The sequence below is a fragment of the Acromyrmex echinatior genome, chromosome 15, assembly GCF_024713525.1.
Source record: "Acromyrmex echinatior isolate Ae372 chromosome 15, ASM2471352v2, whole genome shotgun sequence".
Taxonomy (NCBI): Eukaryota; Metazoa; Arthropoda; class Insecta; order Hymenoptera; family Formicidae; genus Acromyrmex; species Acromyrmex echinatior.
The window spans coordinates 7,722,961-7,742,128 of record NC_141866.1 but is presented as its reverse complement, the minus strand read 5'-3'; the positions used below and the strand labels follow the sequence as shown (position 1 = coordinate 7,742,128).

Here is a 19,168-nt window from a genome sequence, read left to right as displayed (position 1 = left end):
AATTAAATATAGATACAAATTTCTTGTTTAAGTTTTCAAAGAGAAATAATTTTTTAAATAAGTCTGATATTCCAAGTAGCAAAATATCATCATTGTAACATTTAATCATTATAACGATTTAAGATCAATTTTCATCATTTGACTGAATAATTAATAATGTTCAATTGTTTATTTATTATAACTATTCATTTCAAGGAAAAATAAGTTATATCTTATATTGTACATATTATACAAGATTACATTACATATTGTATATATATATATATTTTTTTTTTCGTCACAGTTATGCCGTAATTTGTGTTTAAGCATTAGTCACGAACCTACTTATGATTTCGTTTTATCGTTTTTTGTAACGTGGCTTTTTTGATATTGCTCACAATAGATATTACATTGACAGTACTTTGCTACTTGAGATATAAATTTTACGACTTTCTTCCAATTTGAAAGCTAATAAAACTGATTGTGAGATGTCATAGAAAGATACCTATTGTTTTAGAGCTCCACGAAGAATATTAACTCAAAGTCTAAAGATCTTTTCCTTTTTTTAAATGCATTCTAAAACAGATCTTCAGTAACCTATGAATTGTACATTACCGTTTTTTCAATTTTACTCATTGTTAGTTACTTCACCCGAGGAATTCAGTCGAGATCTTTTCTCTATTGAAATACAATACTATTATTTATTTTCTTAATTCGAAAAATATATACGGCAGAATTTTCATATTATTTTTTAATTACTTAAACTTGAAACGTTATCGATATTGGATGAGACAATGAACCATCGTTCTATGCGAATGGCTACGATGTGCATGAATTCGAATACTATTGTGTGTCTCGTGATATAACAAAAAAATTTTTGACTATAACACGTTTTCACAATATATGATTACCTAAAGATTAAAGGTAACCAAAAAATTCATGAATAAATTTCATCGATAAATTTCTTAGTAACCTTTAGGTAATCATATATTGTGAAAACAGACTTATGTGGTAACGAATGGTTATACACATTGCGTGATTGATTCGTGATTGGTTCCGGGTTTGATCACGCTCTCATTCTATACACAGAAATGGTCTTTTCTGTATTTATGGAAAATATTCCAATTGTCGATTAAAACACACTTTATCAGAACTGCTTTACTGTTATTCTTCTATGACAAATCAACGATTTTCATTGTATACCTCAAGAGACATGGTAGTCTTGCATCACATTCACATGTAATACAGCTCTATTACACATAAATGTGACGCAAAACTATCATATCTCTTGATGCAAACAATAAAAATTGTTAACTTGTTATTTACAGATAAATAAATTCTCAAAAATTGAGATACACGTTATTGCGTTCAGAAACTGATCGGTAAGGAACTGATCGCTCAATGATTCTTTAACATGATTGGTTCTTACACCTAAGACTTCCTCAAGTTTATTTTTGGAGATGCTCAGTAACCAATAAAATAATTCATAGAACATTTGAAGTAAGTAAAACATTTAAAGAAATTTTAAGACCTGACTATGAATACCTTGAATAATTTTTTTTCGAAAATTATTTTACTATTCACGGTCCCTCAAGCCATATGACTTTTTTGAAACATTTTTCCATATTTTTCATGTTTTTCAAAATATTTAATTCATTATCAAATTTATACACAAATAAAATTATGATGCTAAATTGAAGTTGCAGGCAACATAAAACTTTACCAATTACATTGTTTCTGTAGGAGGTAAAATGCAAAATCAAAGGAAACGTACGGTATTTCAACGCCACAAATTTGACGATTCTTTGATATACGTGATTTAAATCACCACGATGCTCATAATAATGCATTGACATCGTACGTGAGTTCGCATAGACAATAAAAAGAGATAAAAGAGATTGGCGGCGAAAACTGGCCGTCGAATTGGCGATTGCAAATTGCGGGGATTACGGGCCGCATTCGTGAGGATAGTCTCCAGACCGAAGAGGCGAGACAGGAGAACGTAACTGGAAGAGGACGCAAAAGAGGAGGGCTGCGGAGGAAAGGCGAAGGCAGAATGCAACGAATTCGAAAAGAGCGGAGTCCTGCGCTTGCATACGTAATGCCATCGAGCTATTGTCAACCGGTGCCGGCCCGCTTTTGTCTACCAGGGGGAAAGGGAGCGTTAAGCCCGCGCCCTCAGTTCCGCGAGCCGCAGGAAAATTCTGATCGCGCCGATATCGATCTTCGGCCGATCATTTGCATGCTCATTGTTCGACGACGCCGGCGCAACGAACAATATTCCCGTAGTCGCGAGCTGCCCAAACTGATTTTCTTGACCCTCTTCACGCCGAGATGAGATACGCAAATATGTTACAAGAAAACGTGCACAAATGTAGGGGTAAATTACGGCTGGACAAAGAATAATCCGAAACAATGGCGTCTCTGCACGAACAATGTAAAACTTTAATTATTGTATTAAATTAGATAATAGATTGATATTTTTATAATTGGTTAAGAAATTATAATTAATTTAGAGCTATTAAATCTAAAATTTTCTCTTGAAAATAAAGAGACAGCACTATTTTTGACTGAATCTTTTTGAATCTCGTACGAAAAGCGGAGTCTTCTCTGTGATGTGTCGGCAAACGGGAAATAGGGAGATGAGCAATCGGACGGGAGAAAACAGCGCAGAAGTAACGAAGGGAGACGGAGAAAGAAAGAGAAGGAGATACATCGCTGCACATATTTTTATGTCATAGCGGTAGAGGCGATGCATTGTTGTCGCGAGACAAAAGCAAATGTGGCGGAAAAATTGCGGGGAAAAGACGAGATGCGGGGTTTTGTGGTGTTCGGGACGAGTGTCGGAGGGTTGAAACGAGTGGAAGAAGACACGAGGACGAACAGGAGGTAGAAAGAGAGGGACAAAATAGAATGGGTTAATGTAGGATCTCGCGCGATTACTTGACGATTATTTTCACCGAATGTTCCATGAAATCCGCGCGCGACAGTGTGCAAGTCACTCGCGTAAACAAGATCGCATAAATAACGGTTGTTATAAATTTAAACAAATTGTGAGATGGGAGAAATAGCGTGTCAACAAATTTCGAAAACATGTGATTTACAGATAACATTTCTATAAGAATATATTACGATAAGATTTTTTTATATAATTATTATAGATATAACTTACACGATCTTATAGTTATACAGAGAAGATCAACATCCTAAAAATCTTTTATGTCCATTTCTATCAATATAGATTAACTGTAATCTCGATTTTTATATCTTCTCACTTATTTCTTATTTACATACTTTTTATTTTTTTCTAGTTTCAAGATTTAGAATTAAGAAAAAGATAAAAGGTAAATAAAAGTTATTCTACATTAATAGAAATCCTTACATTTATACCAAATATTGGCAAGTAAAAGTAATCCCTCCCGCGCGTTTTCCAGAAATGTTCAAGAGCCTAACGAAACGACTCTAACACGGTACACTGACGATTAAAAAAAGAAGCGCTTGAGAGGAGACGTAGCTACTACAATTAAGGCAGTCAGCCCGTGACTGGCTGACTCGTTCCATTGAGAGAATTGGCCTGCACAGGCAATGAACTATCGAGCAGAATTGAGAGTCGGCAAGGAGATTTCGCAGATTATCAAGCATCAGTTGCCGGGAAGAATAAGCAACCGCCAACCGTCATTTAACTTTAACGCTCCAACTGCCCAGCTCCGTCCCCGTCTATCCCCGAGGGTTTCCGCCGGTCCATGCTAATTAAATCTGCCTATGTATATTCCCCTCTACGAGCTCTCTACTTGCATCCTACACAGCGCAAATTCTCGGCCGGTCCGATGACCGGCTATTTTTTATACGCGTACGATAAACTAAAATCTAGATGCTCTCACTTTCACCTCGATCCACTTTTGTTCTCATTGTATCGAGCCCGTCACTTCAACCCCCTCCCCCTTCCCATTCGCAAAAATTAACCCTCTGGGAATTTAATTTTTGTAACACACAATTGATGTAAGTGTTAATAAAATTTTAAAATTAAAGAAATTTTCATTGAGTTACAAAAATAATTGAATAATAACAGAAATGAGTGTATAATATATATCATATATAAATATGTTATCCTAATAATATATAAAAAAAGATGCGGCGAATTTCAGACTTTGCATACCATTACGAGAATAGATGCATTATCAGTACCATTCGGATAATTTTCATCACGTTCGTAGACCACTTCTTTTGACGTCAGCAGTCGGAACTGTGTCTTAGCGATGGTATTCTCTTATTCATTTGATTCAGCTATACGGCTTACACTCGACGAAGCACAGGGTAAAGCGCAAGAGTATGTGTTATTCGTTTCCACAATAGCGTCATTGTTGGAGCATTGTGCTTCCACCCCATTCCGTAGATTCGTCGCGAACACTTTACCTCCTACCCCTGGACCGTTCACAAATACACACGCACCGGCTTGCTTTACACGCACGAAATCCCCTTTTCACCCGTTTCTTCTTCTTCTTCTTCTTCTTCTTTTTCTTTTTCCTTTTCTCTTTCCTCTATGTTTATTTCACCTGCTATTCTTTCTTTCTTTCTCTATCTATCTGTTAGTGGCTTCACTGCTTTGCCCATTACCTTGCACATGAAAGAAGTACAGTTTCTTATATCATCGATATCAACTGCTCCCTGTGATTGGAGCGATAATTTCTTCCTTTGGTAAGATGCTTCCGTGCTGGATTTCTTTTTTTTTAGCAATTACAATTGTTATTTTCTTTGTTGTGAATATATTCGTGCATATTTATAATGAATTTATTGATTTACTTTATTTAAGTTACAAGAGACAAAAATTGTCTGACTTTTACTTCTGTTTTAAGTTTAGAGAAATAGCGATACTCTGGGGTGATCGATATATTTTCTGCTTCTTCGTAAAAGTTGCGAATGCAAACACCTGCGTCCAGGCGAGCATAAACCCCGCGAATTACTATGGCTGTTCAGGAACGATGCCTGATTAACGACGGTGCGCGGCGCGACATTGTCCTAGGGTTGCTCGGAAAGGGGACAACGGACAGTAATGCGCTCATCTCTCAGGCACAATAGAACAATGCGTGCCATAAGTAAAACGCGTCCACTTTCACGAAATACATGCGGCCGTGTGTAGGTATACATTGTGCTATCGGTTGTAGCTTCGGCGTTCGCTTGCCTTGCTCGACTTGCGACGAAGTCTTGTTATCCTGTGAGGACTTTTGTAATAATGCGTGTTAGATTCTGACGAGGTTCAAGTAAACACAATTCGAAATAGGAGATTGATATTTATATCTTAACCCATACAAGAACACGTATTTTTTTTATTACGCTAAAGGAACATATAGCACTGAAGTTTTTTGTTATTAGTTTTATTTTTTTTAAAAAGTTTTTCAAGTTCAATTATATATTCTTAATCTAGGTATAAGGCTGTTTAGAAAATAAAATATTATTATACAAGTGTATTCACTTGTGTGAGTTAATACTTCTATCAGTGGGTTAATACTTCTATAAGTAATCCTAAAAATAATTTAAAAAGTAGTGGTTCATGAGACTGCTTCCAAAAATCAAGTCATATCTTTTTACTTCAAGGAATTACTATTTTAACAAGTATTATTACGTAGTAATCACTTAATTCAAATATTTTCCAACATTGAGAATGACTCGATTGGGATTGAAACGATTGTTTTAAATATTGTTTATATAATATTGATCATTTGTTTATAAAAAAGTTATTAGCACAAAACATCCAGTTTGATTCGTAGCCCCTATTGTATTATTTATTTATTATTGAAAAATAGTGTTTCTGTAAAAAAAATTTAATGCATGTTTATTTTTAACAAAATTTGGAAGTAAGAAATTTTGTCAAAAAATATCGAATTTTGTTTAAATTTTTTAAATCTTATCAAATGAAAATACAAACGTTTTGGTTTTGTTTGAATCTTTCTTACAAAATGTTTTTCCAGATAAAATTTTTCTTTTATCTTATCATCGAGTTTTGTTCAAATCTTTTGCATCTTATCAAGTAAATAAGATACAAAAATTTGTATGTATCTTTTTCTGTTAAATCTATTGGAAGAATTCATTATCTCTCAGCTTTTTTGATACTTATCATGAATTGTAAATAAAAGAATTCGACGTACAAACCTATCGTCAAGCAATGCGCGGAAACAATGTGAAGAAGAAAGAGAAGACCATCGTGACAATGTCCATCGAGGAACAAAGAGAACAAGGGTTGTGGATTCAATGCAAAGGAATCAGTAAGTCATGATGCCATGAAATTTAGGCATCTAATTATAAGATTATCTTATTTGAATCTGATCCAGATTACTTTCTAATATTAATTTTACTCAGATAAAATCATAAACATTAATGTATATACAAAGGATAAAATCTATACTTGTTAATTCCATCAAATCATAAGCGCCTGCATGATATCGTCATACATGATACCTTCTTAATTAAACGAGTCACTTATAAAAGCGAAAATCGCAGCGAACGACATTTACTAGAAGGCAAGTCGAGTCAACAGATCCGATGACCTCAAACCTCCAGGCGCTTTTAATCATCGCGCATCTGGATAACAAAACGGATGGCGGTTAAGGTGCATCCACGGGCAAAGCGGAGCTACCACGTGAACGGGTCCGTCTACGATGAGCTTTATGATTGAAAGAGAGAACGGTAGGGTGGGCTAACAATGTGTGGGAGCGAGAAGGAGAATGTCAAGTGGACATTGTTGACGGTGACAATGCCGCTGAAATTGCCGGAGGACAAAGAGGTCTTATGATGATGCTGCTGGCGAGCGAGCGAGCGAACGAACGGGCGAATAGAGCGAGTTGCTCGTGGACAGGGACACCACTGTATTCTCCGCTTCACCCTTTGCCACCAATCCACCACCCTTCCCCCTCGATCCCTCCCCCCCTCGCTCTTTCACCACTTCCCACTTCCTCTCCTCCGCGACCCTTGCATTATCCGTCATTCTCGAACTCCAGCATTCCGATATCGCGTACGGCGCGACGTCGTGCCGTTGCCTGTCCTCGCGGCATCTTCATTCGCGAATTAGTCATCATCGTCCATTAAGCCCTTTAAATGGAATCGTTTCTCCTCTAATAGAGTGTGATCTGTATGGATTCTTCCAAAATGTTTTCATTCGAAAATCAAGAGTCACGTGTCCTTTAAATAGTAATTTCGAACTTTATAAATTGTCTTAAGGGAAGAAAATTTTGAGTATTGTTGTGTATTGATAAAAATATTTAGAATAATCTTTAATCGTTACATTGGACATAATAAAACAGTCCCTTACATTCGATTGAATAATTTCTTTTAACGTCGTTATTCCCTCAGAAAGAACTTGACTCTGTTAACGAAGGGTAATTTGTGACCTTTGGACGAGCGGAAGAAATTTATCGCGTTCATCATTCGGATCTTTATAATCATCTTGTAAATAGCTTTTAATTAATAGTGTGGTCCGGAAAACAAATTTTGATACCAGACCAATACGTGAATTTGTAAATAAGTAAAAATTTACAAAGAAACTTTTACTTAATTTTTCGAAAACTTTTTTATTCTAGTATTTTGAGTCGCAAATTTTGGAACACTGTATAATTTATTTTTACATATTTATATTTAATATAATTTTATATATATATATATATAATATATGTATTCATCTATATATTACATATATATCGCCAACGTTCTTTGCTTTCATTCGTTCACAGAAAGAAGTAAAGAGCTTTGTCGCCGCGGCATCAAAAGCTTGAATAACGCGACGATGAAAGAAGGAAGTATCGGTACAAGAAACTGCACAGTGAATACTGAAAAGAATGTTGTCGCGAGGAGAACGGCGGCAGATGAGGGGGATGAAAGAGTTAAGAAAGAGAGCGAGCGAGCGACATCGCAAAAAAGAAGACGCAGATAGAAAGAAAGGCAGAAAGAGAGCGAGAAAGATGGCGGGAAAGAGGAACGGGAGAAAAAGACGCGCTCTGTGAGAAGAAAACCTTTTGAGGGAAAGTGATGAGCATTTCTGTGGGAGATCTAATACAACCGTCGAGATAGACATCGAAAGAAATTAAAATGTTTCATGAATTAGCAGCGCGTTATTATAAGTTACTGTTGAAAGAAGTGATTATTTATCACAACGTTAGTATTTAACAAGAAAATATAGGAATAGATTAATTAATTTTTATTATTTCTCCAAAATAATTATTGAACTTCAAAGAGGATTAGAAAATATTATATACCAGCAATAAAAGTTTACTTGTATTAATAATAAAACTAATTATAGACGATTATTTTTCAAACTTCAGACTTTCGAATGTCTCGTTTTTCTGATTCAAAATCAAAGATACAGGAAACTTTTAAATACAAGGTGTATCCACCAGTAAATACTAATGCTGTCAGAAAGGATTGCGCAGCGACAAATGTTTCTGCATCAAATGTGTCTTCAAATCTACGTTTCATGTCTGATTGCCGATACTATCTGCCGTCTCGCGTTCGCGAGAAGAGAAGCATTTCAACTTGCGTCCCATCGCAGGAGAGCGGTGGACGAAACAATGTGGCTTTTGTGAGGCAAAGAAACAGCGAAGCCCGCCTAAAGAGAAAAGCTAGGAGCGATTGAAATACTCTCGTATGTCCGCCTTTCTTCGTCCGTTTTATTCCCGCCTCTTTCAGGCCCCGCTACCGTGCTCGCCACCGTTGTTTCCGCGCCTTTTATATTTTGTATTACAATAAGCGAGATATATGTGAGTATGTGTGTCCGTGTGTGTACGCGCTTATACAAGTGTGAATTCATATAGAACAAAAATGCTTCAAAAGTATCTCTCGATTGGAGAACAAAAATGTGGTATGATCTTTGAAAGGGAAATTTCAGCGATATTTCTTTTGTGTTTTGAAAACACGCGTTTTCCACTAAACTCATAGATTTACGAATATGAACTTGGAGATCGTACGAACTTGGACTCACGACGTACGGCCGAGGAAGCTATATCGAAAGGAGATTTTCGCGAAGGGGTAGAAGGCTGGGTAAGAGCAAAAGAATGAGAAAGTAACGACAGAGGCCGACGGGGGTGGCAGGATGGTGCGGTGGGCAATGGAGGTGGAATGGGTATGTGTCGAAGGAGCGAGTATTGGGCGATGGGGGAGGGGGACACATAGGAAGGCGGTATGGGTGGTTGCAGGTTGGTAGTCAAGACTGCCTTCAGATTTCCAGAGTGAAGCATTGTGTTCCGAAGGCGCATTGTCCTCCCGTCGGCGGGAACTCGACAATGCCGAGTCCGTAAGTTAGTAACCCTACCGTAAAAACTTATCTCCGCCCCCGAACCACCGACCTCCAGCCTCCGTGATTCCGTTCGATTTTCAACTTGCCCCTCCGTCCTTTCACTCCTTCCATTGCATTGGCGCGTTCTCCTGGGCCCCGGGATTCCGGAGAACGTGTATCTTTCTCTCGCTTCCTCTGCCTCCCTTTTCAGATTACGGCAGAACAATTCCACGCCGCGATTCTGACGTCTTCCTTCTTGCGGAATCAAGCCAACCGCGTAGCAAATTCGTTTCTCGCGGTTAAGAATTGAGTATCTCCTGCCCGTTTCCTATAGATACTCGCTATGAGTATCTTTAAATTGAGCTCTAACAGCGACTAGTCCAGATCACATTTTGCATCGCGCCTGCCACAAGCTTGGTTTATGCTTCAGTCACCCTAAAATCCTGAAATTCAGCCTATAAGACTGCCAGTCTTAATTGGTTCTAACTGGAATCTGTATTCCATTAGCTAAATTTTAGGATTTTAGAGTTAAGATCGAAACATAAACCAAGTAATAAGTGTTAGAAATTAATTTTTTTATAATTATGATAACCCTTAATATGTACACATGATTGGGTCATTCGTATCTTGTTTTCTTTTAAATTAGGAGCATCAAATAATCACCCAGATAAAATGTCTGCAGTCTTCTAACAGACTGTCAGCAGGTTCGAGCAGAAAATGACAGCAGTCTGCCATCAATTGCGTCCGCATTAGGTTTATGTTCTGTTAATCGCCTGTCGACATAATGTGAAGGCAAATTGTTGGCAGAAACTGAGCAGATCCTGCCGATTCTGTTACGTTTTTTCTAGCAGTCAGTCAACAATATTATGTATATCTAATTCTGTAACAATTCTGTTGTTATTTTATTGGCACAGTCTATAGCGGACATTTAAAAAATCTGCTTTCTACAGACTTGGCTATCTGGGCAGTTATAATATTTAATTAATTTTTTTAAATACACAATTTTATATACTTTCTAAAAGTGTTAAAGTATATGTAAAAATCATTTGATATAATTCTTATATATTTGTTAAAGTGATGAAAATTAATTCGGAATGACCCATCGTGTGTAGTGAAAGACTGGAAAATCATCGCAGCATATTAAAGGAGCACAGACCTTTACATAACGCATAATGTACAAGAAAATCAACCAATCAGAATCTTTTATTTTATGGAAAGGAGAGAAACGACTGATTAATTAATTTTGTTATGCGTTATGCATTCTGCTATGCTCCACCCTAAGGAAATAATTGCATTTTTTTTAGCATTATTAAGAACGATAATAATGAATGTGTTAATAACTACGCAGCGATATGCGTTAATTCAGTTAATGTATCGATGACTCGTGAGTATCGAGAGAACATACACAATGGGGCACACGGCGCGGCGCGGCGGCGCGCGATTCCGAGAGTCGGAAGTGAACGTTCCGGGGAGCGGATACAAGCATCAGGGGTTGGCGGGTGGTCTTCTCCTCTCTCTTTGTCTCTCTCTCTCTCTCTCTCTCTCGCTCTCTCTTTCTCTCCCGGTCAAACTCAAGTTGCCGGCCGGCCGGACAACGCTCGGCCGCTGGACAAAGCTCCTCTAATTGTCCCTATCAGCGACGAAGAATGGACCGCGGGCCTGCCTCTGACAATTTCATTTGTAATTTGCATAAGGCTTATTAAAATCACAATGAGCGCGAAGCCGTGCCGTTGCTGCGCCGCGCGGCGATGACCGGCGATCACGGGAAACGATCGCGAGGATGATGCTGACGTGACGTGTCTCTCGTAATCTTTTTCAGAACCGCTTATATCGAAGTGGAGGATATAATCGCATTACATGAGCGTTACGTCGATTGGCGCGATGTTAACGCTTTTTTCGCAAGCTGTTCTCTTACCCGCAATTTCGGAGCACGAAATTGAATTTATCTCTCGAGAAGAAGTGAAAAGGTTGCGATACAAATTTATCATAGGATTTCCGAATTTTATGTTAACGACGCACCTTTTAAATAACTTTGCAATAATTTATTTAACATTGAATTATTAACAATATCTGAAATGTATTTCCAAGAATTAATATTATAGTATTTATATATTGTGATAAATAAAAAAAAAATTGCACAGAACGTGTCAATATTTATAACAATAAATTCATTTGATATTAAATATATTTGCGAAAATAGAATATTTTCTATTATTGAATTTATTTTTACTTATAATTGCAAACATGTTTAATATTACAAATTATAAATAATATCTGAAATATATATATTTATATCATAATAATAAATTTCTTTAATATTAAATACAATGGATTTAATTTTATTCTTCTCGTTTTAAGATACATTTTCGAGAACTGTTTACGAAAAAAGATAAATCGTATGTATCAATTCTTTTTTTCGTCAGCGCACTATATAGGGAGAAAAGACTTAATGTTCACCGCCCTGACAATTGCGATGTATTGGCAATACTGATTCATTCTGGTCTCCTCGCGTCTGCTTGCGTTTACAGTGTACCCTTGACGATGACGAATGTTTTCTTTTCGCCCCGCGCGTATTGCAAAATTATTTTACACGCAGCTAAATATCCGCATTGTGCAATAAATGGCCTGCTGCTTGGCAAACAAAAGAACAAGGATGGCAGGGCGGATCTATACATCGAGGATGCGATACCTTTATTCCATATATGCCTACACGTTTCCCCAATGGCGGAAATAGCACTTACTTTGGTAAATATTTGACAGGCATTCGCTGCCGCAGTGAAACATTTCGTAAAATCGTACGTACTGTCGCATTTCTTTAAGTATATATTTTAACACGTGCGAAAATTAGTGTGTGACGTGGATATCAATATCCTAACCTATACAATGACAAAAGTCACAGTAGGTCATTACTGGTCATCAAGTATTCCATGTTTTCTTTATGTTAGCATAATAGGGATAATAATATCAATGCGCCCTATTATATTAATTTAATGTTGTAATAGGTGGACCAGTTAGCTGCAAGCAAAGGCCTTATACTAGCGGGTTATTACCTGGCCAATGAAAATATAAATGATTTAAGGTATGATAGTTATGTGATATTTCTTTAATAATGTTCCTTTTTCTTTGTGTTAAATTACTAATGTTTATACTAATTTATCGCTGTGTTCTTTATATAGTACAGACAGACCAGCCCATAGAATAGCGGATAAAATTGCAGAGAACTTCAACAGTGCACTGTTGGTAGTGGTATGTTTGCTAATTTGTTATATCAAAGTGCGTTTTACATCTATTTTTGTAAACTTTATTAGTTTTTGTTTTGTTATTAGGTGGATAATCGAGAAGTGACTTTAGGTATGGGCTCGAGTCCATTGAGAATTTCACAATCTGTAGAGGGAAAATGGAAGCCAAAGGATAAGGCAAAGTAATTATACATTTTTAAGATTATTTTGAAAAATTATGACTTTTGAAAGATCAACTTGATAGAGTTCTTTCTGGGTATCATATATCATTCTTTTTGTTACAGTATAATTTATGAGGATGATATTGCACACACAGATGCAATGTATTCGTTACTGAAGGCAGAGGAGTATAGGAATCTGATCGATTTTGACAACCATCTCGATAACATTGCTCTTGATTGGCAAAATCAGAAATTAAATAAAATAATCGACGAGGCTGTCGATAAACACACATAGGAGACGACAATGCAACCATTCCACACACAGTTCATACAAAGATTGTTTTATTTATGTTGCACTCTATCTATATTTCATTCACTATATGCGAAGTAAACAAATGTACATACGCTATAGAGTTTATAAATGAATATCACTTGTTTTTAAATAGAACTTTACTTTTACCTCACATTATCCTACAATTTCCACTTTTTAAATAAACCTTATATTATCTTTTTTAAGAGAAAGTTCCTGCTTGGATTCAATGGCGGATGTAAGTTTAACATTTATAGATATTGCAAAGAATAATTATTTTGAATACTATGAATCTAGTTTAGTTTTATGTATATTTTCTCTCTCTCTCTCTCTCTCTCTCTCTCTCTCCCCTTATCTTATATATGTACGCTCTTTTAAAAAATAATTTTATGAAAAATCTTCAAGAGTTCTATAAATCTGATTAAAAAATTGTGCAATAAACATTAATTGAATGGGAAAATAATAGGAGAGATTTGTATTATGCGAAATGGTTTGAAATCTAAATATATATTGATTTCTACATTTACAATTCTACGACAAAAACATTATTTACCGACCGGTTAAATAGGCAGCTGTTGAAGGAGAGGGAGCTTCAATGTAAATAGTTCCTTGGAACGGTTTAGTTTCACATTTCTCCTTGTCTTCATTCGACTGACAAAGGTAGCTTTATTATCTGTATGTACGTAAAATATTGTTTTATTGTAATTATTATGACAATTATTAAGATTATGTTGTCGTGTGAACTTAACCTTAGTTTGATAACATCTGACGTTCTTAAAGAATTTTAAAGAATGTGATAAACGTTTAAAATGTAGATAATCATTCTCTTCAAAGACAGCAAAATAATATTTTAAACATAACATTGGAAAATAAGATCAAATTATTTGTAGATTATGAATATACTGAAAAATAATAAATAAAAGATATGTTCTCATTCGTGTAATTTATATTCATAATTTTTTATCAACATTGTATGCTATATTTTATGATAATATTATGATTGATTATATTATGTAAAATTATGTAAATACATAATTTATTTTGATCTCCTAGATTTTTTTCTTTTGAATGATTTCTGTTCATGTATATATTGATATCCTTAAATGTTTTATTGTTAACAGAGTAAGATAATGGAACATCGATGTAATTGTGGTAGTGTACATGATACAGAAATAGGAATCAGTTATAATTTATTTGAAAAAATAGATAAAGACAGAGTGGAATGTCTAAATGAGCACGAGGAAGGCAGTGGTGCTAAAGTTTTCAAAACATGGGAAGAAAGATTAGATAGATCAGAGGTAAGTTCTCTTGAGAAATTTTTGTTTTACAAATATCAAATATATCTTAACATTTTGTATTAAGATTCTTTTATGATTTTTAATCTTTTCCTTATCTTATTTCAGTTTGTTCAAAGTGATGTCGATGATGAGCTTCTGTTTAATATACCGTAAGTATTATATCCTGATGTAATTTTTATAGAAATGTATCTCAGTCTCTCATTGTATTTGATTTTTTGCAGTTTCACAGGAGATGTAAAATTAAAGGGTCTTATTGTAGTTGCAGATGAAGGTTATTCTCCCAAAACAGTGAAATTGTGAGTATAATTAAAATTGCTCAAAAATAAGAAAAATTATATAACAATATTAAGACATAAAATATGTTTCAATAAACTTACGTATATTAACAGATATAAAAACCGGCCGCACATGCTATTTGATCATTTAGCTAATAGCCCAGAGCAGGAATTTGAATTAATTACAGATGCATATGGAATACATGAATATCCTGTAAGGTAATAATTCAGCTATCTGTTTTATACTTGTTTTTAGATTTAAAAATTTTTAGAGCACGCAACTGATTATATACAAATTATTTGTGTGAGATGTTAAAAATTTTCTTATAAAAATTAAGTATCATATAAATATTATTACAGAACAGTCAAGTTTTCATCAGTGCAGCATTTAAGCCTTTACTTTAGTGGTATGGGAAATACAGAACAAATTAAAATTTATTACATTGGTCTCAAAGGGGAATGGACTCCAGCTCACAAACATGGTGTAACTATTTGTACATATGAAGCACGTCCTCTTATCAGTGACCATCCAACAGGCTTTAATGAAGTCAGTAGAATAGTTAAATGATATTTGGATTAAAACCTGTTTGTAAGATTCTGGTTTTTTAAGCACAGGAAACGGACATTAAGGATGTGACTGTAAAATTGTGTATTATATTTTACTATGGATATTTAGTGTGATTTTGAATAAAAATCCTGTAATAATAAAAAATTTTGGTAACAGCTTTATTTCCATTACACTTGTATGTTTGTAGTCTTAATGGAATTGTTTTATGATAAGATATACATTAAAGACCTTATTTACTTAACAAATACATATTGTACATATTTTCATCACATTACACCATTAGCATTCTTTCTGGCATGGTACAGTTTAGATTTATCAATTTGAGAATATGAAATAACATTGTCTTATGTTTGGAACTTGATCTTTCCTACGTCCATTTCCATTTCTGAAAATTGCATATCTAGGTGAAAGTCAATTATTTGAAATAATTCCAATGGTTGTGGTATCCTGCCAGTTTCAAGTTTTGACCAAACAGGAACGTCTGAAATATATCATGATACACGTAATGATCAAATATCTCACTTGATACTTGTATTGAAAGTGAGATAAATATCTTTACCATTGAAATGTATTTCAAATGCACCCGACGAGACCAATAGGCCTTCTATGGCATTGCCAAGCAGGAAAATCAATATACAGGAATAAAAACGATTATTTAAACACCACTGCCATATTGATGTTAGGGGCAAACCAAAATCAGTTCCACTTACAATTAGAACAATCATAAGTATTTTTAATGTACCCTAAATACAAATTTACATATTTATGAGACGTGTACAGAAGTACAGATCATAGAAAGATCAGACAATAAATTCAATTACCAGTGCTTTCGCAATTAACATATTGTAACCAGGTGGGTTAAAATTCTCGCCTTCGACATGAAGTTCTGGATACTTCTGCTTAAGAATGTTTACGTATTGTTCAAAGGCTTTTCTATAGCCGCACGAGTAGCTGCAACAGGGAATGATAATTTTATCTTGATTTAATGATAAGCCAGAGCCCAAAGCTCCACGACAAAATCAACACTGCAATATTCAATAATGTCTTGAGATTAATGTGAGAAGCCTAACAAGTGTCCCTCATTTAAAGCATGTGTACAATTTAACAGCTTATGACCATCTATTATCTTATAGGATGGACACCTCCGATAGCCTCCATGAAAATCAACAAAACGATCGTTAATCTTACCAATAAAAGAACCTCAGAGTCGGCCCGGTTTTTGCGCCGAGTTTGGTTAACGGCGCCTCATCGCCGTTCCCCTCTATGCTGTGCATCAGCATAACCGCAAAGATACACAGAATTAACCAGCGCATATTTATTTTTATTCTGTTCTTGTCAATTCATTGAAGAATACAACTCTACACGTCCACACGACGCCAAACGCAACTGAACGCGTCGAGTTACTGCATGATACCTACTCTCTCTCTCTCTCTCACTCTCTTTCTGTCCTTCGCTCTCTAGAGTGCACTACGTAGTACATACATACGTAATTGCGTAGAATGATTTGTCAGAATGTTGAAATTTATCACGAGCTCTCCCTAATTTCATAATTATTATCACAATACGCTGATATTGTCAAATTAACTGATACTATTAAATTTCAATTTGATGGATTGAAAAATGAATTTTCATCGACTGTCAATGATAAAAATATGAATTATCATTCTCATTTCGACATTCTTGCTCGTGCGCATGTCTCGTTCGAGGGTGGTGAAATGTCATTGGTTGTCTATTCTCCACGTCAATGATATCGGAGTAGTATATATGGCCAGTATCAAACTACGATTATTGAAGATCGAAAGATTAAATTTAACTAATCAAAATAATAGGAACTAAAATTTCTTTAGATCAAATTTCAGTCTTCAATGTGTAGTCTGATTCCGGTCTATCAGAATCTCCGATTCCTCGCTCTTTTATTTTTTGTCTCAATGGCCTAGTTTCCACCGAGGGTTTAATCCAGATCAGAATGTAAGAACCAACCAACTACAGTCTACTGTAACAGGGGAATACTCGATTGTAGTTGGTTGGTTCTTACTGATTCTGATCTGGTTTAAACCCTCGGTGGAAACTAGACCACTGCCTCGGACATGTGAGATTTCCCAAGGGAATTCGCGTATTCGAATAATCTTGTTTTTCATAAGAATGTATTTTAGCAATTTTTCTTGAAAAACGTAGACAGGATCTCAAAGTACTCTCATTTTAATCGTGACTCAATTTCCTTTTCATTTTTTTCTATTAGATGTTGGAATTAATTCGTAGCGTTTTTAATGAAAGAATGTTATTTATTTCACATGAGCATTAAAAAATACATTAATGAAAGTACTTCCCATCACTTGTAAAACGCTACGAATTAATTCCAACACCTAATAATTTTAAGGGCCATCATGGCAAAAGAAGCTCAAGCATTAAAATCAAGTAAAATATAAACAATAAGTGAATTGACCAATCAGTAGAGACAGTAAGAATATAATCAGAGAGAAACCTGAGAGAGAACATGAGAGCGTTTTTCCTGTAACTGTAAAATGCCCCCGCGCACTACTGCCCTCTGAAGAAGTGGATGTCAACTATAAAATAATATCTATTTTTTTGCGGTGCTCCTAGAATGGATAAAATAATTAAAATCTATCAAATTAATAGAGATTCAGATTTTTCTCTACCTGTATTCATAGTCAGAACTTATACTTAAGACTGCTTTAAGTACAGTCTTAAGATGTCATGAACCAATCAGAAAGCCGTACTAGCAACTTAGGACATTATTTAAGATGATTTTAAAATAAGAACCGACTTTAATGCCTATTATACATTGGACGCGATGAGAGATGAGCAACAAGCGATATCCAATAAGAACTCTGCATTGTGTCACAAAAAAGCAGAGCTTTCACGATTCAAAATTGTCTAATATAAAAAATTTATTTGTTATATACCTTGATGTTATTTAATTTTAATTATTAATATTTAATTGTTGAAATTTAAAAGTGACACAAATATAGGTATTCAAATATAGAGTAAGAATTCCTGAAATATGGCAGAGCAATTAATGTTAGTTTATCATATCATGACTAGCATTTTTGGGAAATCACAATTGTGCAAAACACAACTTAAAGAGACACACCAATTCGATTTATACACTGTAGAAAAGTATGTAAAATTACATGAAAAATAAGAATAAAAATAATATGTGGAAATATAAAATTATGCTTTTTTAATAAAAATTACTACTTTTATCTCTAATTATGTACAAATATATTTTTATGATTGACAGAAAAAATTACACAACAATAATAGTATATTTTATAATTTCTATGTAAATGTACAAATTTTTGTAATATTATAAAATGGTAATATACCATAATATCTATATTTTTATACATATCAATAAAATAACTTAAGAAAACTTTAACTTTAATTGTAAATTTAATTTCGCCAATTGTTTAATTACTATAAAAAAAATAATGTTATTTGTAAGTTGTGATGTATCTATATATGAAGGTGTATCTATATAAAGATACACCTTTAATAATGGAGCCTAAAATTATCCATTAAAATTGTTGTAATTTTACATGTAATTTTTTTTACAGTGCAGTATAAAATGCAATTATTATCCCATTCATGTTCGAATCTGTCATGTTAAATAATAACTTTATAAAATCAACTAATTTTAATCTTTTGAGACTCGGAGCTTTCTAATAAAGTTACTTAATGAAGACTTTGCTTTCTAAAAAGGACACTGAATTCGATTCTGGTCTCAAAATTCTAAAATTAAAATTTCGAGATAATAATCTGATTATTGTGCAACTTAGGTTTTAGAAGATTCTAAACATTTCTGAGTTTGAATATAGTTTAAAAATATCGAATTTTTAAAAAGATAATAATCTCTATGAAAGAGGCTATGTCATAATGTTCAAAATCAGTGTTCAGAGTTTGAAAGTCAGTTTGGAAATCAGTACCTATTCAAAGCAAAATTGGAAACTTGATATTACTTCAGAATTAAAAATTTCCTAAAACTTCCTAAAACCGAGTTTATAATAATTAAATTACTTTTTTGAAATTCCGTTTGTCATACTAAATCTACTATTTTA

At 34.4% G+C, this 19,168-nt stretch overlaps 3 protein-coding genes across 5 annotated transcripts; 2 read left to right on the top strand and 1 right to left on the bottom strand.

Moving 5' to 3' along the window:
* The first annotated feature begins 11,711 nt into the window (after window positions 1-11,711).
* Window positions 11,712-13,086, top strand: EMC8-9 (ER membrane protein complex subunit 8/9). The gene is made up of 5 exons (XM_011057683.2): window positions 11,712-11,983; window positions 12,241-12,317; window positions 12,415-12,484; window positions 12,565-12,659; window positions 12,762-13,086. The coding sequence occupies exons 1-5, from the start codon at window positions 11,780-11,782 to the stop codon at window positions 12,931-12,933; spliced, it is 618 nt and encodes a 205-aa protein (XP_011055985.1). The 5' UTR covers window positions 11,712-11,779; the 3' UTR covers window positions 12,934-13,086.
* Window positions 13,087-13,309: 223 nt separating this feature from the next.
* LOC105146996 (PITH domain-containing protein CG6153) lies at window positions 13,310-15,233 on the top strand. Of its 3 annotated transcripts, none has more exons than XM_087413894.1 (6): window positions 13,310-13,623; window positions 14,070-14,246; window positions 14,352-14,395; window positions 14,468-14,542; window positions 14,636-14,740; window positions 14,882-15,233. In XM_087413894.1, exons 2-6 carry the CDS (start codon window positions 14,079-14,081, stop codon window positions 15,087-15,089), a joined length of 600 nt encoding a protein of 199 aa, XP_087270020.1. In that variant the 5' UTR covers window positions 13,310-13,623; window positions 14,070-14,078; the 3' UTR covers window positions 15,090-15,233. The 3 variants fall into 3 exon arrangements, with proteins under 3 accessions (XP_087270020.1, XP_011055984.1, XP_011055983.1); XM_011057682.2 differs by having other exon boundaries at window positions 13,323-13,627; XM_011057681.2 differs by having other exon boundaries at window positions 13,336-13,608.
* SelT (selenoprotein T) lies at window positions 15,224-16,774 on the bottom strand. The gene is made up of 4 exons (XM_011057680.2): window positions 16,278-16,774; window positions 15,911-16,040; window positions 15,649-15,832; window positions 15,224-15,570 (listed from the first exon to the last, which is right to left on the bottom strand). Exons 1-4 carry the CDS (start codon window positions 16,400-16,402, stop codon window positions 15,434-15,436), a joined length of 576 nt encoding a protein of 191 aa, XP_011055982.1. The 5' UTR covers window positions 16,403-16,774; the 3' UTR covers window positions 15,224-15,433.
* Between the last annotated feature and the right edge of the window lie 2,394 nt (window positions 16,775-19,168).

Coding starts and splice junctions, on each gene's coding strand:
- LOC105146996 (XM_087413894.1), top strand. CDS start 14,079: ATGGAACATCGATGTAATTGTGGTAGTGTACATGATACAGAAATAGGA. Junction 14,543..14,635: donor TCTCCCAAAACAGTGAAATT/GTGAGTATAATT, acceptor GTATATTAACAG/ATATAAAAACCGGCCGCACA. Junction 14,741..14,881: donor ATACATGAATATCCTGTAAG/GTAATAATTCAG, acceptor ATATTATTACAG/AACAGTCAAGTTTTCATCAG.
- SelT (XM_011057680.2), bottom strand. CDS start 16,402: ATGCGCTGGTTAATTCTGTGTATCTTTGCGGTTATGCTGATGCACAGC. Junction 16,041..16,277: donor ACTCTGAGGTTCTTTTATTG/GTAAGATTAACG, acceptor TCCCTGTTGCAG/CTACTCGTGCGGCTATAGAA. Junction 15,833..15,910: donor TGTTAATTGCGAAAGCACTG/GTAATTGAATTT, acceptor ATTTGTATTTAG/GGTACATTAAAAATACTTAT.
- EMC8-9 (XM_011057683.2), top strand. CDS start 11,780: ATGACGAATGTTTTCTTTTCGCCCCGCGCGTATTGCAAAATTATTTTA. Junction 11,984..12,240: donor CGGAAATAGCACTTACTTTG/GTAAATATTTGA, acceptor ATGTTGTAATAG/GTGGACCAGTTAGCTGCAAG. Junction 12,660..12,761: donor AAGCCAAAGGATAAGGCAAA/GTAATTATACAT, acceptor TTTTTGTTACAG/TATAATTTATGAGGATGATA.